At 42.5% G+C, this 25,386-nt stretch overlaps 2 protein-coding genes across 5 annotated transcripts in view; one reads left to right on the forward strand and one right to left on the reverse strand.

Annotated features, from left to right (window-relative positions):
- Window positions 1–1,374: 1,374 nt before the first annotated feature.
- On the forward strand, window positions 1,375–14,084 carry etfa (electron transfer flavoprotein subunit alpha). The gene is made up of 12 exons (XM_077007439.1): window positions 1,375–1,544; window positions 4,659–4,808; window positions 4,893–4,974; window positions 5,210–5,292; window positions 8,283–8,382; window positions 9,069–9,179; window positions 9,377–9,478; window positions 9,731–9,799; window positions 9,930–10,012; window positions 11,844–11,909; window positions 12,485–12,565; window positions 13,683–14,084. The coding sequence occupies exons 1-12, from the start codon at window positions 1,506–1,508 to the stop codon at window positions 13,716–13,718; spliced, it is 1,002 nt and encodes a 333-aa protein (XP_076863554.1). The 5' UTR covers window positions 1,375–1,505; the 3' UTR covers window positions 13,719–14,084.
- Window positions 13,485–25,386, reverse strand: part of tmem266 (transmembrane protein 266) — a 66,636-nt gene continuing 54,734 nt past the window's right edge. For all 4 annotated transcript variants that reach the window (XM_077007435.1, XM_077007437.1, XM_077007434.1 and 1 more), the window contains 3 exons: window positions 21,585–21,777; window positions 19,440–19,502; window positions 13,485–15,892 (listed from right to left, as the gene is read on the reverse strand). In XM_077007435.1, coding sequence (XP_076863550.1) covers window positions 15,243–15,892; window positions 19,440–19,502; window positions 21,585–21,777 — 906 coding nt within the window. In that variant the 3' untranslated portion in view covers window positions 13,485–15,242. The remainder of the gene's footprint in view (window positions 15,893–19,439; window positions 19,503–21,584; window positions 21,778–25,386) is intronic.

Below are 25,386 nucleotides of genomic sequence, written 5' to 3' on the forward strand. Positions count from 1 at the left end.
ATGATAAACCACTTCAAATTAGATAGAGCCTACAACGAGTTCAGTTTTTTTAGAAAGTCTTCCTCTGGCCGCTCGTTTCCTCAAATAAAGATCGTCTTGTACATCCAGCACACAAAGTCTGACCCACTATTTGCTGGTCTAAAACTTTCAAATATAAGATCCTATGAGTCTATGTTAAATATACATTTTGTCAAAGATTTGTAGTAAGGCTTACTGATTTGCATGTGTTTTGAAAAATAAATACAAGCTGTAATTTAAACTAGACAAGTTTTGCGCGATGTCATTGTCGTTGTGTCTGACAGTACTCCCCCACTAAAAAGAATAGGTCGCTTCATTCATTAATGTCTGCCCATTCACCCATCCGAGTATCCATTTATCTATCATAAATATAACTGTAGGTGATACATATTAGACAACATAAATTAAATAAACCAATCAATAATCAGGCATTTGGGCAATATAAATCTCTTTTATTTATATATTTTAAATAGGCTAGAAAATATCTGAGATAGCACTAATAAACGATAAACGATATAATCCATCAGAACAAAAGAAAACTCGGATGCTGTACTAACGAATGCCAAAAGGCGAGTGCGGTGAAGAGAGCGCTTGTCATACCAGCCTGCACATCACGCACCACATAAAAAATATGTGGACGTTCACAGGAGGAAAAAACAAACAAACAAACAAACAAACAAACAAAACATAGGCTCGGTCTCTGTCTATGAATTGAGTTTTACACAATCGAACAATTGAGTTTTGGAAATCGTACAAATTCACCACGTATGTGCGAATTTTAATCAGACAGCTTAGTCGGTCTAGTTGATGTTCGAAATTTGCTAACTATCGTTAATTACTTTCCCTGTCATGTACTTAAAGTACATTTTATTAATATGGAATTAACCACACAGGCCTATTTCTTGACGGTCCTAAAGCGGATCTAGGCATACTTCGGATTAGTGATGAGTAGGTTATATATTCTGATAAACATACCACAATAGTCTTTGCACCTTCAGAGACATCAATACTTTATATGGTAATTTAAATACTTATATACTTGTATATATTTATAAACTTGTATATACTTATATACTTGTATATAAATACTCTGATTAACAGTCCATAGCACGCGGTTTGGGACGCAAATGTTTTTTTTTCTAGAATAAGAGAATGAAAGAGACAAAACGAGGGAAAACGAAGAATAAACACAGGCATAAATTATGATAAAATGTAGAGAAATAGACCTAAATCGTGTGTTAATAAAGAGACGTTTTTTTTAATTACGTCAGTGGCGACGCCCGCACGTCACCGAGGCGTGACGCACGCGCACGCGCGCGCTCCTCTCGGACGGAAGTAGTTGTAGTTTTTTTTTCCCCTCACCGCACCGTTAGCTCGTCTTCTCGCGATACTTTCTTCCTCCACCGCGCAGAGCTCGTAGGTCGGTCAGTGGCGGGTCAGTGCGGGACGGTGCGGGTCGGTGCGGGACAGACAGTGCTCGTGTAATCATGCTCAAGGCGGTTCAGAAGGCAAATCTTAGGACGGTGGTAAGTTGCGGACGTGGCGGCTATACCGAGTGTCATTGTAGGCGGCTAACCCAGCTAGCCAGCTAACGTGCTAACGGTAGCGAATCCATATAGCATAGCATAGTGTACTATAGTGTAGCATAGCATAGCATAGTGTAGCATAGCATAGCATAGCATAGCATAGTGTAGCATAGCATAGCATAGCATAGTGTAGCATAGGATAGTGTAATGTAGCATAGCGTAGCATAGCATAGTGTACTATAGTGTAGTGTAGCATAGCATAGTGTAGCATAGCATAGCATACTATAGTGTAGTGTAGCATAGCATAGCTAGCCACTGAACGACTCTAGCTGTCACACCAAACCTCTCGCTTTGACGAGGCGTGAGCAGCGGTGGGTTTGGTTGTTGTTTAATGACACACACACACACACCGTCAGGTTTAGTGTATTTAAACGGAGTTACAGGGTTGTACGTCCAGATGACCGGGCTCGTCCTGCTGGAGAAGCTGCTTCGCTGTTAGCCGTGACTCAAGGTTACGGCCCAGCAGCGCCTCGGCACCAGACCCAGTCAACGGTGGTGGTGGTGGTGGTGTTTGTTTGTTTGGTTGTTTTTCTTCCTCTGTTGCTTTGGACAGTCTTGAAGAGCTCTCAGTACACTACAGTGCAATAATGTGGATAACCAGCAAAGTTAAGATGTTACAAGAATGTTTAGTCAATAAGGCCAAAATCTGAAATCTCAGTAAGTAATATCCCAGAGACACACCAGGCAAAAGGTTTAGTTTAGTTGGCAACACAAAAATACACACAATTGAAGCGTTTTAAAAAATTAAAATGCATCAGTTGCTCTAATCCCTTCAGTATAATTTCTCTATCCAGATTAATTTGTTTGTGCACCATCTTAAAAACATTGCAAGATTCGGCTACATTTGTATATTCTGCAAAGCAAACAAATTGCAACATTTGTAAGGTGGAAATGTAGTTTATTTAGGACAACACAAATTACAAGAAAAATCTCCTTGTATACCTCAACCACCCTTGGCAAGAATCTGCTTGGATGTCATCCATTGTAGCGAGTAGAGAAACATGGTGAACACACACACACACACACACTACCTCCATGCTTAAAAGAACTGTGTAGGATTCAGGAATGGAAACTAAGGTGTAAGATACTCCGTATGCGTCCTCTGGAGGGCATCATCATTCCCGTACTGCGTTTGAGCAGTGGAAGCTTACATGATCCCGTACTAAAACATCATTGGGCACGTCAGGTTGTACTAAACCCCTCTCATCTTCAGGAACGTGATCTCTGAAGAGAGCGTAGAGTAGATACTGGGTGTCGTAGGGCCCAGTTACACTGTGTACACACACATATCATCAGATTCAGATTCTGGCACACAGTTTTATTCTGCCAACATTTCCCGGGGACAACCACTGTAGCTCTGACCACAGCACCTACAGGTTGAAATGAGCCTCTACCACAGACACCAGTATGGAAGCATTTGACCTCAGTTCTATAACTCTAAAGTAAACATCAGTCATCGGTGATTAAAAAATCAACAACGCGCTTGTTGCAGTACAAGTCCATCTCTAGACCTAATGTATTATTTTTAATAACATCACTTTATTGTATGTCAGATACTTTGAAGTACCTGCACGTATGTGTACCTCAGTTACACGGTCACTGCTTCTGTTGAACAGACGCCTGTACGGTTGCTTCATTGAGAGATTTCTCTTCAGTGCTCTGTCTGTCATTGCGAGACTGACAGACCCGGTGTTTTGGATGATGTATAGGTGTCTGCTGTAATGGTGTTCTGTCACCAGCATTCGAACACCCTGCACACAAAAGGACATAGTACTTATACACTGAAGAACTCTCAGATGTTTCTCAGAGTCTCAGAGTTTTATTGCAATGCAAAAATACATCACATTACCATACTGCCTTCTTCAAAGTAATTTGGACTATGTAGTAAGAATTTTGTACGTTTTCTGTTCTGAATATTTGGCCACTTGAGTAGCCGACATTAGCCTGTACTCTCTGTCCAGCCTCTACTAATGTATGACAATGTCTGTTAATATTGTCCTTATTTAATCGGTCATAGGGCTGTGTCTTTGTTCTCTTCTGCCTTTTCCTCTTCCCTCTTTCAACTCAGCCTTCTTTCATACAGATGCATTTACCTCTGGCCAAAAACAAAGTTTGTTTCAGCCTCCCTAATTTCCCATTTCAGGAGCCAATTATATGCTTGAATGTGTGATATGAGTTGTTCATGTATGAGATATTTGATGTGTGGTTGGTTGATCTTACACTTTGAACCTCCTCTTTCAAAAATTAATTCAGGATTTCCCTGGGAAACAGATTCTAATTTGACCATGCAGTGATGTCTCAAAGTGTTTATATTCTGTTTGAACTATTTCTCTTCACCATTGAGGGGCCCCTTCTGGCAACCCAATTAACAGTTTTTTGCATGTGATGACTTGTACTTTGCACATGTCTAAATATTTTGTAGAGCAGAAATAAACAAATGAGAAGAGTTGAATTAATTTTGACAATATGACTAATGCAACTGAGTTTTGGTCTTATTCAAAGTGAATGTACCTAATCCTGTAAGAAACAAAACTAAATAATTTGACAGTGAATAAAAATTATGATAACTGACATTCTGTTGTGACTGGTTTAGTGATGTGAAGGTTTATACATGTGGTTATGTGAAGTACCATTTTCTTTTAGAATTTGTCCAAAGCAACTGAGAAAAATGTAAAACTATTTGAACTATCTCGGTAGATAATGTACATTTTGTTATTGACGTAATGCTGTGAATGCCATCTTCATCTTCTAGCAGAGTAATTGAAGTTACATTATAGATTTATGTGCGGTACATTGTACTAGCTTTACTCACTCCCAATTCCTTATTTAATGCAACCCAAATTCATATTGAACAATGCATGCTTTATTTAATTAGGTTTTGACTAATCTCCAGCCATGTTTGTTATTTATTTGCGAAAGGTTTCATCACGTTTATATATGTGGTAGAACCTCCATGTTTGTGTTAAAGCAATGCATGCGATCTTAAATGGACCGGTGAGTGCCACGTATAATGTATTCTAACCCAGTACTGACTGTAGCCTTTTTCTCCATCAGTCAGGTCTCGTCCGGAGGTTTCAAAGCACACTGGTAGTTGCAGAGCACAGCAATGAGGCGCTAACTCCAGTCACGCTCAGTGCCATCACCGCAGCCAGCAGACTCGGGGGTGAGGTGTCCTGTTTGGTGGCTGGAACAAACTGTGCTAAGGTACAATGACTGCAGCTATTTAAATGATTTACTGGCAGTTGTTTGAAGATCGGTGTTTAAATATTAAAATGGATTTGTGGGCAGGTAGCGGAGCAACTTTCTCAAGTTCAGGGAGTCAAAAAGGTGCTGGTTGCTCAGCACGATGCCTACAAAGGGTCATTAGCAGGTAAACACTTGAGTCTTTATTGTGTGTGATGCTCAGTTTCATCTCACCATTATATTGCTGTCATTTGTAAAGAGCATTTTGAGCACTGTCCATTTAATTAGTCATAATGTAAATATCATTATCAGCATTATGTATACCATATAAATTGGCAAATTTTCATGCGTTTGTCTTATAGTAAGCCAGTCTTGTTAGAATGTAACATATAACAAAGCTCACAGTGTCTCTCCCTTTACAGAGGAGTTGACGCCACTCATCTTGGCAACCCAGAAACAGTTTAATTTCACACACATCTGTGCCGGAGCGTCAGCCTTTGGAAAGGTACATTTAAACGTATCTAGTATCAAAATATTTAACTGAATCTTTGAATCTTGTTTTTGTAATCTAAATAACCTTTAATATAATATTTCAGTTAAGGCTGAGACAAGCCAAAGAAAGGTATAATTGTTTTGACAAACATGTCTTCCATGTTATTACATTTATATTTAAATGTACATTTAGACACTTCACAAAGTGAACTTTTCAAACGAGCACAAGAAGAACTGAAATTTCGACAATTTAAAAGTATTTTAAAGATAAAGGTTAAGAGTATTGTCTAGGCTTGCCGTGATACCAGAATTTTGACTTGGATATTGATACCATATGTAGTATTACTAGTATTAGTAATACATATGTTTAGTCATTCTTATTACCAAAATGTTTCCTTGGAATAAAACCTCCACAAAAATATAATATCCTGCTCATGTGCCTCGTCTTCCTCTTTTGCCATCGTAGTTTATCTAAACAAACCAAAATGTGTCTTTGAAATAACTGTCAATTGTCTATGTGGGTGAGTGTATGGAAAATGCAGTATGTGGGTGCCCCTCCTTATCGAGTTGAGGCCACACTCATTGCTAACAGGTACATGACATCAAGCACATAACCATAAGGCACCCACTGACGGTAGTGGTGGGAGGGGTCATGCTGAAGATGGCACTGAAAATGGCACTGACGTAGGACACCGCAAGTTGGTTCAAGGAATGTCTGCCCCGTTAGATCTGCCCCAGCCAACTGTGTTGTTGTTGTGAAATGGAGGCATCTAGTAGCAGCAGCAGCTCGGCCGTGAAGCAGCTGACCACGTGAGGTTGTGGAGCGGAGCTGCTGGGAGCTGAAGTGTGTAGCGTGTGGAGGTCCTGCCCATTCTGGCCTCACTCAGTACAGCGTTCCTGACTGCCTCTGGAGCAACACCAGCACAAGAACTGGCTATCGGGGGCTTGGACGAATGCAGTTGCATACAAACCTGAAGTCACTTTGTGCAGTGCCAGGTGTTGGCTGGAGTGGTTTAAAGACTCTGGACTCCTGGGAAGTGGAAACACGTTCTCTGGGTTGGTTGAGTTCACCGCTCACTATCTGGCTTGCTGATGGACAAATCTGGGTTTGGCAGATACAAGGAGAACTTCCAGACTGTACAATCGTGCCAGCAGTAGCGTTTGGAGGTGGTGGTGGTAATGGTCTGGGGTGTGAAGGGTGAAGTTTATGCTGCAGCAGCAGTTTGTGGAAGGGCCTTTACTACGTCAGCATGACTGTGCCTCTGCTCAAAACCATGTTCATAAAGACGTGGCTTGATCAGTTTGTTGTAGAGATATTACAGTGGCCTGCTCAAAGTGTCCTGTGTCCTGACCTCAGCCTGACTGAAATCCTTTCGAGATTAATTTAAACAGCGTTTGAGAAGAGAGCTGGACGATATGGCCAGAAATGTTACCACAATACATTGTTCTATATTCATAGATCTCAATTATCACAATATAAAATGATGTAACACTATCACAGCTCTTAAAGTATTCCTTATCACGATGTGCTAAAAAACCTCCTGTGCTATAAACACGTTCTGTTGGAGAATCCAGTGCTCCTGTCACAACACCATTGGACCCCCCCAAGCCCCCCCCTAAATGAGGCGTGGCGTGAGGCACTTCATTTTTTATCAATGACGATAAAGTGGCACCAGCAAGCGTTTTAAATTTAGCGAGCATTTCAGTGTTGGTGTAAGGGCAGGAACAAAATCTGTGTGGGGACCATCACCACCAGCGCTGAACATCTCACGTTTGTCTTACCACTGTAATTCATCATTCTCACTGATTTTTTGCATGGTGGTATATTTAGAAATGCAACATTTGGTTTTTGAGTTTTAAATATAAAGTAAATTAACTGTTAGACCTGTTGATTTATTTGTTTATTTGATATTACAACAATTTAAAGTGATCAGTGAGCCTGGGATGGTTTAAGACTGCACATATAGAGTTACATGAGTGATTTGTATTAGTTATTGATATGTGGCATTTCTTATAATGTTTCAGTGGCGTCTCTTGGGTATGCTTAAGCACTTTAAAGAAATTGAAGTAATAGTTTTCGCTTTAGTTTGTGAATTGATGCTCGTCCCATGGCTTTGCTAGGGAACCAGAGATGTATTCTCTCTGCGTAAGTGCCAGACTGATCCTTTACATTTCATTGTCGCGATGTCTGCATATACCATGCCGTCTGTTCTTAAGAGGCCTGTTTGTTTTCTCTCCTGCTCTGAATGTTTGCTTTTCTCCTCTTTTTTGGTCCTTCTCAAGTTTTTAATGTGTCTCTCCTATCCACCCTTAAGGTAAATAAAAAGAGACATGAGTTATAAAATGTAGAATGTAGCATTCACTCAGCAGTTCCTCTTCTTTTCAGGTTTTATTATTGCTATGAAATAGGAAGGGTAGCCCAAATGAATCATGGCTGACACTCCTGAGCTCGTGGTGTATGAGACTTCTTACTTTTTGAATTGTTTGGGAAGTCTGTCTACAATAAGTGAAGCTCAGCCCACCATTATATGCACGGCTATTTGTCATTCTGCAGCTAAACTGTCAGCCAGCCGATCTAATGGTATTTAAATTCAATTGTAATACATTTAACAGTATCTTGTGTAGCGTAACCCCAGACCAAATAGATGTATTAGTCTCAGATTCCTCACTAGCTAGATGTATTTTATATGATGGATTTTTAAGTGGTAGATTTGGTTTCATTATGTCACTATATAAAACCCTTGAATTACCAATATATGATATATTTTACATCCAGACATTTCTTTCCCTCCCAGACAGGATGTTTGTATTCTGTCTAAGGTTCAAGATCACAGAAGTTTTCAGACACTACAGACAACTAAATTTTTCAACTATTAAAACTAAATACTTCATAATACCAAATGAAATCTCCAGCGTACATCTATAGATTTTCATAACGAGCTGCTACAGTCGCTCCATCTTGTCTTTAATAACTTGGATTAAGAAGTATGTGTTGTTGTGTAGAATCTGCTTCCCAGAGTGGCTGCTAAGCTGGACGTCGCTCCGGTCTCAGACATCATTGAGATCAAATCCCCAGATACTTTTGTAAGGACTATTTATGCAGGTAACAGAGTTCATTCAATATTTTTGATTTAACTGTTGTACAATGTGTGCATTGAATGTGTTCTCAGATAGCTGGGGGAGATTTCTTTAGTCTCCCTCTGACACGAGCACTCGATCGTTTGTTCTGATGGTTTACTGCTGGTGGATGGCTGCACATCGAATACTTCACACTCATATGTATCAAATCTGATTTTAATTTATTATTTTTTAATTGAAAATTTTTTTGAGAGCTCTACCATTCTGACCAGCACTGCTCTTATTCTGTCCCACACAACATTTGTCCATATTAAATGTCTTCCAGTGCCCCCTAATGATTTTAACCACTTTGTTTTTAGCCAACATGCTTTTTAGTTTTTTCATCCAATAGCACATAGATCATCTCCGGACTTTTGCTTTTGCTCCATGTCCTAATTATTTTCATATGGCTATGATGGGACCCACCGAGTCAGTTGGTGTGTTACTGGATGACAGCTGGTATACACGGCTCTCTGTGTTTCTGTATGCTCCGTCATACCTAGACCAGCCGATGAAAGATTTGCCTGAAGTCTCGACATGAAGGGTTCACTTACCCAAAGAATATTTCTGTTTGTTTTTCCAGTTCAGGGCTCTTGAAATGCATTCATGTTGCGACCCTTATTTGGAAAATGTGTGATGTTGAATCCCATTTCCCGTTGTCTTTGCCCACAGGGAATGCCCTTAGTACCGTCAAGTGTAACGAGAAGATCAAGGTGTTCACGGTGAGAGGGACGGCGTTTGAAGCTGCTGCTCAAGGCGGTGGAAGTGCTACTTCAGAACAAGGTTCTCCGCTCACGCTGATCCAGTAGAGCGCACTAGACCACACAGTGTTGCTCATGTTCTCTTAAGTCCACCCAGACCACTGCACTGTTCAATTTTAGTGAGGGGATTTGCTTGAAAGATTTTGTAGAAGTGTTAACAGAATGCAGAAATGACACTTTGCATGATTTGGAGATGATCTGACTTGAATTCTGCTGCAGTTTCTCCGTCGTCGCCGGCCGGGGTGTCCGAGTGGCTGGAGCAGAACCTGACTAAGACCGATCGCCCTGAGCTCACCAGCGCCAAGGTGGTCGTGTCTGGAGGTAGGAACCCCTACACCCCTACACCAGGACACGCAGGGTCTGATGACCATCATAGATTTGCCTGAGGTTTAGTAAGATGTCTGTGTTTCACTTAGACCTAATCCCTTAAAATGACCCAATGCTAAACGTTGCTTGTGTGACTTTAACATAACAAATCAATAAGGTGAAAAGCAAGCTGGTATTGATCTGACAAGGGTCACAGTCTTGTCAGTAATGTTATACTATTACCATACCTCCTCTCTGTCATAACAGGCAGAGGCCTGAAGAGTGGTGAGAACTTCAAGCTGCTTTATGACCTTGCTGACAAGTTAAACGCTGCAGGTTGGTAGAGTAAAACGTTCTTGCTAAAGACATGGTTAACAAAACGTAACAAAATGCTAAAATAGAGAAACGCTCTCGAGCGTCTCTGTGTTCTCCCTGGGCACCGACCCTACTCTCTTTATCTCCCCAGTCGGAGCCTCCCGAGCGGCTGTGGACGCTGGCTATGTCCCCAACGACATGCAGGTTGGACAGACAGGAAAGATTGTGGCTCCTGTAAGTAACACATCTGTTTGCCAATGAAACTGCAGTGTGAACCGCTTCCTACTTATTGATCTCCAAATGACTCCAACTTCTAATGCTGATGCAAACTGTTTATAAGCAGGATGGATAATTCACCAAAGTCCATCAGAAGTCAATTATGCTTTATATCTGCTGTACTGCCAGAAGTATTTGATAAATGTCTTTATCAAAAGTCTTTTTTGCAGTTATATATAGATGGATCCTTGTTGCCCTTTAAAAAGGTTAATTTTCCATTATCCAGTTCAAGTGGGACCTCCCGACTGTCATTATCCACACATTAGAGGAGCTTGGAGCTGCAGTAATGTAGTTAATGGCACATTCAGACTCCTAAATGATTTACCAGAGCCATTAGTGGAGCAGACCGCTGTGAATGTCCGCCCTGAGCTCAAATCGGACAGCCCCGCTCCAAACCCAATACTCCAAATGTTTTGACAAGCTTGTCAGACAGTCTGTGATTGTTGTGTATTCCTAATCATCCTGAAGGAATAAAGAGAATAATGCTTAAGCATAAATCGAAATGAAGCAAAGAATTCTTTGTGATTGGCTGAGTGTGTGTTGTGATATTCCACCTCAAGCATTTTGCTAAATGGTTATTTTGTCTTACAAGCTGCTGTCAGTTTTGTGTTAAACAAGATCATTTAAACAAATTGTTGTTGAAGGTAAACAGCCATGTGAACTCAAGCTATTGGACTTTGGAGAAGGCTGTATGTACTTCATTTGTATATTTTTTGTTCTTATACTCTGTGGATCTTCAGTTCTGGACAATGCGCTTTCGCCGATATTTAGCAAAATCAGAAATCACCCATCAGCCATCCACAGGAAAGTTCCTTCCTCTCTGAACATGCTCTTTGAATCCATCCAGAGACACTCCCGTGTGCTGCACCCTTGGAGTGAAGCCTGGTGTGTCAGCCTGGCCCTCTTACAGTAATACGCAGCCTGGCTTTTAGGACCGGCCGCATGTTCACAAATTGATGCTGCACTCCTGGGAGAGCCCGGCAGCCACATTAAACACCACTGAAATATTCATGGGCCAGTGCATTAAGCTGAGAGCCAGCGCTGGACTCCTCCCCAGGGGATGGGGTGGGGCTTGAGGCCGGAGCAGTGGAGGGGTAGCCTCCATGTTTCTCCCACCACTCCACCTTTGAGGCTTTACATGGATAAGCTCCTCTCGTTCTTATAGCAAGCAGACGGTGATGTGTAGCACGTTGGACGAGGTGATATGTAGTGTATGTGTGAATCATTCCTTGCTTGCAACAGTTAAAATTCTAGTCAAAGGTTAGTAGATTGATGTGCATCGTCATCAAATTCAATCTCTATCTTGTTCAGTCTCAATCTGTTCAATCTCAATTCCTGCTAATTAGAGGCAGTGGCTTCATTTGTGTTCTGTATGTGAACTGCACATTTGTACCTGTCATATTGGTGCCCCAGGCATCATCCAATTAGAGCCCAGCAGGCCCAGAGAGCACATTAAACCAGTGGTCCTGTTCTCCCACGATTCATTACTGTGAGAATTTACAGAACACAAAATAATAGAGATTTAATTCAGCAGACGAATTAGGTTAGTGTCGAAGATGATGAGATTAATAGCAGATAAACGGAAAGCAATTTGTCAGTATTTTACCATTTATCAACTACACCTGCTTAGCAGAAGAAGAATTGATGACGACGGGTACGTGCACTAGAATGTGCTGGATGGTCATAATAAACACAAAAACAAATGGTGTTTGTACACGTCTAATTTGCTGCGTCGTGGACGTGTCCGTGAAGGTAACTGGAGTCTCTAATTCCTTTCTTCTCCTCACAGGAACTGTACATTGCAGTTGGCATTTCTGGAGCCATTCAGCATCTTGCTGGCATGAAGGACAGTAAGGTAACGTCATTCACCATCGGCTGTCCACGCACGTCCTGACTAGCTGACCGTTCCACTGAGCTATCGACCAGTACAAACCCATGATGGGGGATCTCACTGGTGCCATGCCTACAGTCCTCTCTGGATTCCATGGATTAACCCAACCTGTCTGTCATGAGAGTGGCTGTGTATTCAAATGGAAACGGTTCTGAGTGTGGTCTTGAGTAGCTTTTCCATGTATAATTCACACACCATTTCCGCCTGTTCTGTGTCTTGTCGGTTCTTTGTGGCACCACTTCAGAACCTACCAGACCATGCACATCTCCCTCGTGATTCTCCTGCCTCGTTAGCATACGCCCCCCAAACGGTGCCTTGCTAGGATGTAGATTAGACGATTTTCTGAAGCCGTGTGGTGGAATGAGAGTCGGGATCAGATGTTCACTGTTTCACAGCAGTAGAAAACAGTCAGAAGCCCCTTTTGCTGCGTTTTCACTTCAAACGTTTTCTGACTCTAATTACACCTGCATGTGTGCTACTGAACTCCTACAAGCTCTTCGGCCATGTGTGAAACATCCTGTGTCTTTTGTCTTTTATAGACTATAGTTGCCATCAACAAGGATCCCGAGGCCCCCATCTTCCAGGTGGCGGATTACGGACTGGTAGCGGACCTGTTCAAGGTACGGCACAAGCGTGGCACGCACCACCACCTCGAAACAGGAGAGCATCAGAAATCTTCAACATTATCTTAGGATTAACTTAATTACTTAATACTTTATTCACCAACAATTACACCTTGGTCTAAATGTCTTTTAATTATGATGTCTGTACATGTGGAAATCATTCTCACAGACGTTTATCAGGTAGCAAGGTCTCTTAGTAATACCTGAACAGAGGATAGAAATGCAAATAAGCTAGATCATTAATAATAATAATAATAATAATAATAAAAAAAACAGAAATGAAAAGGCTCTTTTTTTTTTCCCTCCGATAAATTTCGCAGCACACATTATTCCAGCTAATGGCGATGTCCACCGGATGAATAATTGAGCACCCGCATTAATCAGAAGTGTTCAGGCCTGAACTGGAGCCCTCGTGGTACTGAGCGGGAAGCAAGAATTTCCCTCCTGAAGCAGAGCTGTTTGTTGGCGCGGCTGTGCTGTGTGCGGGCGTTCGGCGCCATTTTCAGAGTCCTCCGCTTCAGGTGGCCCGCTGGGGTCCCATGGTGTTCTGGTGGCGTGCACACTTTGAACGCCAGAGGGTCGCCACACACTCCGGTGCCCGTGTGTGTGTTGCTGGTGTTTAGCGCCTGGAACCTTGCTAGCCTTTATTTCCCCGTGTTTACCCTGTCATTCATGTTTTATTCAGCCTGTGTGGTACCTGGTGCAGGTATGTGAGTAAACTCTGTAAAAGTGATTGGTAATGATAGACAGCAGCTCACGTGCCAGAGCTGCTCTGAGATCAGCTTACATGTGATCACTCCTCAGATAGCTGATTAAAATGGATGGGCTTCCTTAACTAGAAAGCTGATCTGGAGGTGATGATATAGTTTTTCAACTGCTTTGCATCACATGGAAACCCCTGTTTTGACCTAACGGGACAGCCACAGGCTCATCGGCCTACACCAGAAACTTGGCTCGAAAAGATGATGTGCAAACTCTTGATTCCATCTTTGGTTTTAACCAACAGTACTGATGGACACTGTGCTTGAATAGTATAACAGTCATTGTGTAGGTTTATCTATAAATGTTTCATTGTTAACAAAACTAAGTGCCATAATTATTTATTAACCCACAGGCAGTCCCAGAGATGACCGAGGCTCTGAAGAAGTGATCCTCATCAGTACATCCCCGGGAACCGCGGCCAATTCTGGACTGACTACTGCACCGTTCACCGCTCCGCAGAGCTCTTGGTGAACTAGTGTTCTTCCCAGTTAAAGGACGCACTGGTCCCACTACACGCATCGGTCCCTCCTGATTCTAATAAAGCATTCAAGAGTACGCATGTCTTGTTGCTTACTGTTTGATAACATAATTTGAATGGAGTAGGGTTATTAATTCTTATGATGGCTAATCTACAAATGGCATTATTTTGGCTTTTAGTTAATTGATTAAAAGTCAGACTGTACCATGGACAAATCAGAACATAAGTAGCACAGTATGTAGCATGGCACAATAAAAGTCATCTGTCAATTGCTAAGGCTTGAATGTTTATTTGAAGATCGTTTGAACTTGGAAAAACCTTTTATTAATTGTTTATTCTTCAACTTTTCAATGCAAAGTAAGCTAAGCAAAAGTTGGCCGATCTGATCTTTTATATTCTGGCCTATAACAAGAAAGGTTTGTAAAACTAGTTAGTGTAGTTTTCTGTTATGCTTTTATGTGACAGAATAGCAAATTTAAATGTTTTAAGACTCCAAATGATTTGAAGAAAATAAGAAAAACACGTTCCTTAATTTGCCAACTTTTATTTGCTTGACTGTTTCTCTTATCGGTTTATAAAATGCCTTAATCAACATTTGATGAATTATCCTCAATCAAATCTCCGAGATCTCATGCTATAAGGGTGGCATTAAGGTTAGGGGTTCTCACATTCTCCCCAATGTTTTCCATAAAAACCCTTGAACCCCTTCCTGAATTTCCCACCCACTAAATCATCAGCAGGTTTGAAAAATACTTGAGTTCAGCATTTTTTTTTTCCTGTCATAGAATTTTGAATACAAACATTAGCATCAGTAAGAAAGGCAAAGGTAGGAAACGTGAGTAACACAGCGTGATCCATGTGAACACAGATCAAACGTAACCCTGCAGCGCTCGGATCAGTGCGACTGTACATTGTGTTATTCATACAAATAAAACCAATGAGATGTTACCTCACTGCCTGGCCACACAACCAAACCCTGAAGTAAGAATACACGACTCACGAGTCCAGCTTCATTTCAGTACCGCGCTGTTGTAGGAGAGCTTCAGTCCCTTTGCTGGTTTCATACGGTCACCCAACACAAACACTGAAGTGGGAAATTCCTGATAAATGTTCTAGTGATGGCTCCCAAAGTGTTTCTCCCTGGGCTCTGGAAGGTTGTGCAATTTTGGCAGGAGTGACACGTAGAGTTCAAGTGCTTTTGCTGAGAGGGGCCGTGCGCCGAGATCTCCTCGTCACAAGTTGGGGGAACCCCTCTGGAGAAGGCAACCGAGAGCAAGGTCCGTAGTGTCACTCAGTGGGCCGCTCGGAGACAGTCCGAGTCAGTGGTGCTGGCAGACAGTGCGAGAGAGGAAGAGGATCAGCGAGACGGAGGAGGAAGAGGCTACTTCAGTTGCAGCTGGTGGCCACTGTGCCGTCCTCCGTGTCCTCTGTGTCCTACGTGTCGGGCATGCGGTTCAGCGGAGCGTCCATGGACTCCATCATCCTGTATTTGTCATCCAGCGACGTCTCGGGGCCCTGCAGGTGGATAAGAGGCTTGGTGTGGAGCACTCCCACACCCTCCTGGTTCCTCTTGTTGTAGATCTTCACCCTGTGCTCCAGTTCCGGGCTGGTCTGCCCTGAGCTGACCGGGCTGGGCAGCTTCAGGTTCACCGGGTTCACCCGGCCCTTCTGGGCCAGGCACGAGTCCTCGGACAGGGACGAAAGCAACTCCTTGACCACCACGCTGGGGTCGCGGCCCGTGGTGGTCCGGGCACCCAGCGCTAGCGGGCTGCAGTATGGGGGCGGGCAGCAGTGCTCGCCGCTGTAGTCGGAGGTGGAAGCCTCACGCACGGTGGAGCTGCAGTCGCCGGTGGAGGCCAGCGTGTGGGTGCTGATGCTGTGCTGGCGTGCGGTGAAGCTACAACTGGAGCGAGACACCGTGGTGGTGGAGGCCTCGCTCACCGAGCTGCCCGCCGGCTCCACCCAACTCACGGCTCCGTCTGTGCTCACCAGAGACGGGGGCAGCTGGCTGGGGTTGGTGGGTAGGTGCACGTCTATGGCTGCAGTAGTTATGATGCGTGCACCTGGGTCTGGAACTCCAATGTCTACAGTAACAACAAGAACAACGCTGTCATGGTCCTGATGGTTCAGTATGAACACAGCATGTCTACCATAAGTCTAATGCAAGTCTATATAAGTCTACCATAAGTCTAATGTAAGTCTACCAAAAGTCTAATGCAAGTCTACATAAGTCTACCATAAGTCTAATGTAAGTCTACATAAGTCTACCATAAGTCTAATGCAAGTCTACATAAGTCTAATGTAAGTCTACCATAAGTCTATCGTAAGTCTACCATAAGTAATGTAAGTCTACCATAAGTCTAATGCAAGTCTACCACAAGTCTAACGGAAGTCTACCATAAGTCTAATGCAAGTCTACATTAGTCTACCATAAGTCTAATGCAAGTCTACCATAAGTCTAACGGAAGTCTACCATAAGTCTAATGTAAGTCTACCATAAGTCTAATGCAAGTCTACATTAGTCTACCATAAGTCTAATGCAAGTCTACAATAAGTCTAATGCAAGTCTACATTAGTCTACCATAAGTCTAATGCAAGTCTACCATAAGTCTACATAAGTCTACCATAAGTCTAACAGAAGTCTACCATAAGTCTAATGTAAGTCTACCATAAGTCTAATGCAAGTCTACCATTAGTCTAATGTAAGTCTACATTAGTCCACCATAAGTCTAATGTAAGTCTACCATAAGTCTAATGCAAGTCTACCATAAGTCCACATAAGTCTACCATAAGTCTAATGTAAGTCTACCATAAGTCTAATACAAGTCTACCATAAATCTACCATAAGTCTAATGTAAGTCTACCATTAGTCTCCCATAATCTAATGTAAGTCTACCATAAGTCTAATGCAAGTCTACCATAAGTCTAACGGAAATCTACCATAAGTCTAATGTAAGTCTACCATAAGTCTAATGCAAGTCTACATTAGTCTACCATAAGTCTAATGTAAGTCTACCATAAGTCTAATGCAAGTCTACCATAAGTCTACCATAAGTCTAATGTAAGTTTACCATAAGTCTAATACAAGTCTACCATAAGTCTAATGTAAGTCTACCATAAGTCTAATGCAAGTCTACCATTAGTCTAATGTAAGTCTACATTAGTCCACCTTTGATGCATGACAATATAGTGAGCTGTTTTTAAAACAAGCCCGCGGGCGACTCATAACGTCCTCGCGGGCGACATGGTGCCCCGCGGGCACCACGTTGGTGACCCCTGGTCTAATGCAAGTCTACCATAAGTCTACATAAGTCTACCATAAGTCTAATGTAAGTCTACCATAAGTCTAATACAAGTCTACCATAAATCTACCATAAGTCTAATGCAAGTCTACCATAAGTCTACCATAAGTCTTATGTAAGTCTATCATAAGTCTAATACAAGTCTACCATAAATCTACCATAAGTCTAATGTAAGTCTACCATTAGTCTCCCATAATCTAATGTACGTCTACCATAAGTCTAATGCAAGTCTACCATAAGTCTAACGGAAGTCTACCATAAGTCTAATGTAAGTCTACATTAGTCTATCATAAGTCTAATGTAAGTCTACCATAAGTCTAATGGAAGTCTACCATAAGTCTACCCAGTGGTGGACTTAGCAATTTGGGGGCTCAAGGCGAATTTAGCTAGGGGGCCCATCAACATTAATATGCGAGAAATAAGTTAGCTAGTCAGGGGGCCCCTACAGTGGGCTGCAGTGGGAGGGGCCCAAGGTAATTGCCTAGCCACGCCTCTATGTAAAGACCGCCTCTGAGTCTACCATAAGTCTAATGGAAGTCTACCATAAGTCTACTGTCTACCATAAGTCTAATGTAAGTCTACCATAAGTCTATCGTAAGTCTACCATAAGTAATGTAAGTCTACCATAAGTCTAATGCAAGTCTACCACAAGTCTAACGGAAGTCTACCATAAGTCTAATGCAAGTCTACATTAGTCTACCATAAGTCTAATGCAAGTCTACCATAAGTCTAACGGAAGTCTACCATAAGTCTAATGTAAGTCTACCATAAGTCTAATGCAAGTCTACATTAGTCTACCATAAGTCTAATGCAAGTCTACAATAAGTCTAATGCAAGTCTACATTAGTCTACCATAAGTCTAATGCAAGTCTACCATAAGTCTACATAAGTCTACCATAAGTCTAACAGAAGTCTACCATAAGTCTAATGTAAGTCTACCATAAGTCTAATGCAAGTCTACCATTAGTCTAATGTAAGTCTACATTAGTCCACCATAAGTCTAATGTAAGTCTACCATAAGTCTAATGCAAGTCTACCATAAGTCTACATAAGTCTACCATAAGTCTAATGTAAGTCTACCATAAGTCTAATACAAGTCTACCATAAATCTACCATAAGTCTAATGTAAGTCTACCATTAGTCTCCCATAATCTAATGTAAGTCTACCATAAGTCTAATGCAAGTCTACCATAAGTCTAACGGAAATCTACCATAAGTCTAATGTAAGTCTACCATAAGTCTAATGCAAGTCTACATTAGTCTACCATAAGTCTAATGTAAGTCTACCATAAGTCTAATGCAAGTCTACCATAAGTCTACATAAGTCTACCATAAGTCTAATGTAAGTTTACCATAAGTCTAATACAAGTCTACCATAAGTCTAATGTAAGTCTACCATAAGTCTAATGCAAGTCTACCATTAGTCTAATGTAAGTCTACATTAGTCCACCTTTGATGCATGACAATATAGTGAGCTGTTTTTAAAACAAGCCCGCGGGCGACTCATAACGTCCTCGCGGGCGACATGGTGCCCCGCGGGCACCACGTTGGTGACCCCTGGTCTAATGCAAGTCTACCATAAGTCTACATAAGTCTACCATAAGTCTAATGTAAGTCTACCATAAGTCTAATACAAGTCTACCATAAATCTACCATAAGTCTAATGCAAGTCTACCATAAGTCTACCATAAGTCTTATGTAAGTCTATCATAAGTCTAATACAAGTCTACCATAAATCTACCATAAGTCTAATGTAAGTCTACCATTAGTCTCCCATAATCTAATGTACGTCTACCATAAGTCTAATGCAAGTCTACCATAAGTCTAACGGAAGTCTACCATAAGTCTAATGTAAGTCTACATTAGTCTATCATAAGTCTAATGTAAGTCTACCATAAGTCTACATAAGTCTACCATAAGTCTAATGTAAGTCTACCGTAAGTCTACCATAAGTAATGTAAGTCTAATGTAAGTCTACCATAGGTCTAATGTAAGTCTACATTAGTCTATCATAAGTCTAATGTAAGTCTACCATAAGTCTAATGGAAGTCTACCATAAGTCTACCCAGTGGTGGACTTAGCAATTTGGGGGCTCAAGGCGAATTTAGCTAGGGGGCCCATCAACATTAATATGCGAGAAATAAGTTAGCTAGTCAGGGGGCCCCTACAGTGGGCTGCAGTGGGAGGGGCCCAAGGTAATTGCCTAGCAATGCCTCTATGCAAAGACCGCCTCTGAGTCTACCATAAGTCTAATGGAAGTCTACCATAAGTCTACTGTCTACCATAAGTCTAATGTAAATCTACCATAAGTCTAATGGAAGGCTCTTACCACTACTTGGTTCGCTGTAATACTGGCTGATGTAATTGTTCATGTCATCTTGAACAATGTTCTCTGGAATGAAGAAAAGAAGCCTTAATTCATACGGCATGACAAAGTCAGATCATACCACCACCTTACTCAGTGCTAGATTATCACTTTGAGGCACGTTTATTTGAAGTGGTATTGTCCTTGATCACGAGCTATATGTGTGTGTAAGTGCTGCACTGATGAAGAAAACGAGCTTATTCGTGCAGAGGGCCAATCACGAGGCCTCTCCTTCAAGTGTGTGCGGCCAGGGCAGGACAGGGGCTTGAGCTCCACATGCTGGCTGGGTGAAAGAGTTTATGATTCACTTGGCAGAGCGGAAAAGCTGCCCTGTCTAAGTACCATTCCTTCATCCCCAGAGACGCAAGCATTCCTAACTCACAGGGGCTTCATTTTCATTTATTTTTTACTGTTTAAAATATTCATTATGACAGTGGCCCTGGAGGAGAGTCACAACAGGCCAAAGCTCCAGGAAGACAATCACTGTGGGATGAATAACACATGAGCAGAGCCAGGCGCACGCATGGCTAAAAGCCGTCTACTTTTATTTTATGCTCAGTCTGGACAGAGAGGGAGAGAGGGAAGGAGAGAGAGAAATACAGAGGGAGAGAGAGGAGGAGAGGAGGGGAGTGAGAGATACAGAGTGAGAGAGGAGGAGGGGAGTGAGATGGAGGGGAGGGAGATATAGAGAGAGAGAGGAGGAGGAGGAGTGAGATATAGAGAGACAGAGAGGAGGAGGAGGAGTGAGAGATACGGGGGGGTGGGGGGGGATGGGCAGGGAGCAGAGAGGCACTGGGGGGGTGGGGGGGGGGTGTGATTTACGGCCCCTCAAACATCGTGTGTTGGTCTCCCAGCTCTGACCTCACTGCCTGACAGCTGGCGCTGTTCACTTCACTTCCAATTTTATGTGCTGTCCGAACCTGATCATGTTATCGCGTTGCTTTATTTACTTTTGCTATCTCCTTGAGGAATGCCAGAAATGTGTGGAAGTAAGGGGACATCTAACGCCGTGATTTAGACGCGGAGACCTTCGAGAAGCTCCCGGAGAAGAGGCGAGGCAATAAATACCACAGCAGTGCCATAACACAGTCGGGCCTGAAAAAGTAGAACCCATACTCCCAAAATTGATGATGTCACTGGGAACCACTGCCTGCCTGACATCAGAATCGGGTCTTTTGGACGGCGCGTTGCTCTCGCTGTGAATATAAACCGGTCTGTGAAAGACATGCCCCCAGGCTGGGTGTGCTCTCTCACTACGAGCCTTCCCCCGAGGTCAGGGACCGCTTTGACAGCCCTTTCTGTCCAGACGCTGATCTGAGGAGTAGAAGCCACAGGCGGGTTTCCCACTCCCACAATCCTCGGAGGGCTGGAGTGTGGTTTGCTGCGAGCCCATTGTGTCATTTTTAGGTGAAAGGAACAGATGTTTGTGCCGTAGCTGAAGACTCTGTTAGGAGAAACACGGCCCAATGCACAGAGCACAGAGCGTGTGCAGCCTGTCAGCTGTGGAAGGCTGTAGATCCCAGTGAGACACAAAGAGCAGAACACACACACACACACACACACACACACACACACATATACATACACACACACACATATACATGTACACACACATATACACACACACACACACATATGTACACACACACACATATATATACACACACACATATATATGTACACACACACACATATATATACACACACACACACATATATATGTACACACACACACATATACACACACACACACACATGTAAACACACACAAACACACGCACGCACACACACACATATATACACACACACACATATACACAGACACACACAAACACACACATACATACACACACACACACACGCACACATATATACACATACATACACACACACACACACACACATGCGCACACATATGCACATACACACACACACACACACACACACACACACACTGTATATATAGGACATGTGCAGGTGGATGTGTAAGACTATTCAGGATTGCACTGTTACGCTTGATGTCATACTATTCTATCCCATAATGCCATGGTGCTACTGAGTGAGGACAGGCTGTAGCCTCCAGACCCTCCTGGTTGCAGGCCTACATACCTGCTGGGCCGCCTGACTCTCGGGCCTTGGCACGGGCCGTGGGGTTGGTGCAGGCGGGCCGGAGACCGTCCACCTCCTGGAAGCTGCCTCCCTGTTTGCCCCACGCATGGTGGATCTGCATCGCAGCCTCCCGCTCGGCCACCAGGTCCAGGTCCTGCTGGGCCAGGTGGGCCCGGAGCTGCCTGATCTCGAACTGCCCAGAGACACATGGGAGACGGGAGGGTCAGCGGGACGTGAGACGTGAGACGTCTCCTCCTCGTCTCACCTGCAGCAGTGAAGGCCCCGTCTGCAGCAGGTGTAATGGAGCCTGAAACCCAGGTGGGTTTTCACGCTAATTTGCTCCATGAAACACCACGTTCTGCTACAGATTAATTGTGTAATTACATTTGTCCCGGATCTAGATGAAGATATTGACAGGCCAAAGGTCAGGTAAACATCCCCAAGGGAATAACAAACACTCCCATAATGCACAAGGCTGGTACCTTCACGAGCGTGAAGGACATGTGCCTTCAGCTCTTCTCTAACGGGAGCGCGTGAAGAAGCCAGGGACATATTTTAGATAAATCAGCATCTTCCACTGTCTTGAATTAATTCTATTGCATTTTTAAATTACAGTTCAGGCAAACACAACAGACACAATCTAGAAGAACTATATACGCCAAATTATGTAAATGTAATTTTCATAATTTGGCGTATATAGTTCTTCTAGATTGTTGTACATCAATTTGACATAAATAAGTCACTTTTAAACAATGTCATATATTACATATATTATATATATCATTTTCTATACTAAGTCAATGTGTTGCCCACTAAAAAAAACCCACTAAATACAAATGAACCCTTCCTAGTAGTCAGCAGTAATGTGCTTTGTTTATGTGTGCCACTGCTGCCCTCTGTTGGTACAAGAACATATCTCACATTTGGTGTTAATGATGTAGAGCAGAGGTTCTCAATCTCAGTCTTGGAGACCCCATGTACATATGCTTACATTTCTATATTAACTTCTATAACTTTTTTATAACTACTCACAATAAAATCTTACATGCATAGTAATGGTTCTAGTTCATAGTAATGGTTCTGGTTCATAGTAATGATTCTAGTTCATATGGTCCTGGTTCATAGTAATGATTCTGGTTCATAGTAATGGTTCTAGTTCATAGTAATGGTTCTGGTTCATAGTAATGGTTCTAGTTCATAGTAATGGTTCTGGTTCATAGTAATGGTTCTGGTTCATATGGTCCTGGTTCATAATAATGGTTCTAGTTCATAGTAATGGTTCTAGTTCATAGTAATGGTTCTGGTTCATAGTAATGGTTCTAGTTCATAGTAATGGTTCTGGTTCATAGTAATGGTTCTAGTTCATATGGTCCTGGTTCATAATAATGGTTCTAGTTCATAGTAATGGTTCTAGTTCATAGTAATGGTTCTGGTTCATAGTAATGGTTCTAGTTCATAGTAATGGTTCTAGTTCATAGTAATGGTTCTGGTTCATAGTAATGGTTCTAGTTCATAGTAATGGTTCTAGTTCATAGTAATGGTTCATAATAATGGTTCTAGTTCATAGTAATGGTTCTAGTTCATAGTAATGGTTCTGGTTCATAGTAATGGTTCTAGTTCATAGTAATGGTTCTGGTTCATAGTAATGGTTCTAGTTCATAGTAATGGTTCTGGTTCATAGTAATGATTCTAGTTCATATGGTCCTGGTTCATAATAATGGTTCTAGTTCATAGTAATGGTTCTAGTTCATAGTAATGGTCCTGGTTCATAGTAATGATTCTGGTTCATAGTAATGGTTCTAGTTCATAGTAATGGTTCTGGTTCATAGTAATGATTCTGGTTCATAGTAATGGTTCTAGTTCATAGTAATGGTTCTGGTTCATAGTAATGGTTCTGGTTCATAGTAATGGTTCTAGTTCATAGTAATAGTTCTGGTTCATAGTAATGGTTCTAGTTCATAGTAATGGTTCTGGTTCATAGTAATGGTTCTAGTTCATAGTAATGGTTCTGGTTCATAGTAATGGTTCTAGTTCATAGTAATGGTTCTGGTTCATAGTAATGGTTCTAGTTCATAGTAATGGTTCTAGTTCATAGTAATGGTTCTAGTTCATATGGTCCTGGTTCATAATAATGTTTCTAGTTCATAGTAATGGTTCTAGTTCATAGTAATGGTTCTGGTTCATAGTAATGGTTCTAGTTCATAGTAATGGTTCTGGTTCATAGTAATGATTCTAGTTCATATGGTCCTGGTTCATAATAATGGTTCTAGTTCATAGTAATGGTTCTAGTTCATAGTAATGGTCCTGGTTCATAGTAATGATTCTGGTTCATAGTAATGGTTCTAGTTCATAGTAATGGTTCTAGTTCACAGTAATGGTTCTGGTTCATAGTAATGGTTCTAGTTCATAGTAATGGTTCTAGTTCATAGTAATGGTTCTGGTTCACAGTAATGGTTCTAGTTCATAGTAATGATTCTGGTTCATAGTAATGATTCTGGTTCATAGTAATGGTTCTAGTTCATAGTAATGATTCTGGTTCACAGTAATGGTTCTAGTTCATAGTAATGATTCTGGTTCATAGTAATGATTCTGGTTCATAGTAATGGTTCTGGTTCATAGTAATGGTTCTGGTTCATAGTAATGGTTCTAGTTCATAGTAATGGTTCTAGTTCATATAGTCCTGGTTCATAATAATGGTTCTAGTTCATAGTAATGGTTCTAGTTCATAGTAATGATTCTGGTTCATAGTAATGATTCTGGTTCATAGTAATGGTTCTGGTTCATAGTAATGGTTCTGTTTCATAGTAATGGTTCTAGGGTTTTTCATGTGGTAACCCAGTTCATGAATGACTTGACAATGGTGTGGCCATTTGGCCAGGGCCCCCAGGCCTGAGTGAGTGTACCTGTGTGTGCAGAGGGAGTGTAAGGAGAGGTGTGAGGGGGGTTGTAGGAGTGAGGAACGTGAGGTGGAGGAGTGTGAGGGGAGGTTGTAGGCGTGAGGAGTGTGAGGGGGTTGTAGGAGTGAGGAGTGTGAGGGGGAGGTTGTAGGAGTGAGGAGTGTGAGGTTGTAGGAGTGAGGAGTGTGAGGTTGTAGGAGTGAGGAGTGTGAGGGGGAGGTTGTAGGAGTGAGGAGTGTGAGGTTGTAGGAGTGAGGAGTGTGAGGTTGTAGGAGTGAGGAGTGTGAGGGGAGGTTGTAGGAGTGAGGAGTGTGAGGGGGAGGTTGTAGGAGTGAGGAGTGTGAGGAGGAGGTTGTAGGAGTGAGGAGTGTGAGGGGGAGGTTGTAGGAGTGAGGAGTGTGAGGTTGTAGGAGTGAGGAGTGTGAGGTGGAGGAGTGTGAGGGGAGGTTGTAGGAGTGAGGAGTGTGAGGGGGAGGTTGTAGGAGTGAGGAGTGTGAGGAGGAGGTTGTAGGAGTGAGGAGTGAGAGGGGGAGGAGTGAGGAGTGTGAGGGGGAGGTTGTAGGAGTGCGGAGTGTGAGGTTGTAGGAGTGAGGAGTGTGAGGGGGAGGAGTGAGGAGTGTGAGGGGAGGTTGTAGGAGTGAGGAGTGTGAGGGGGAGGTTGTAGGAGTGAGGAGTGTGAGGTTGTAGGAGTGTGAGTGTGAGGTTGTAGGAGTGAGGAGTGTGAGGGGAGGAGTGATGAGTATGAGGTTGTAGGAGTGTGAGTGTGAGGTTGTAGGAGTGAGGAGTGTGAGGTTGTAGGAGTGTGAGGTTGTAGGAGTGAGGAGTGTGAGGTTGTAGGAGTGTGAGGTTGTAGGAGTGAGGAGTGTGAGGTTGTAGGAGTGTGAGGTTGTAGGAGTGAGAGGTTG

This window comes from Brachyhypopomus gauderio, chromosome 5 (genome assembly GCF_052324685.1).
Source record: "Brachyhypopomus gauderio isolate BG-103 chromosome 5, BGAUD_0.2, whole genome shotgun sequence".
In the NCBI taxonomy this organism is placed as follows: Eukaryota; Metazoa; Chordata; class Actinopteri; order Gymnotiformes; family Hypopomidae; genus Brachyhypopomus; species Brachyhypopomus gauderio.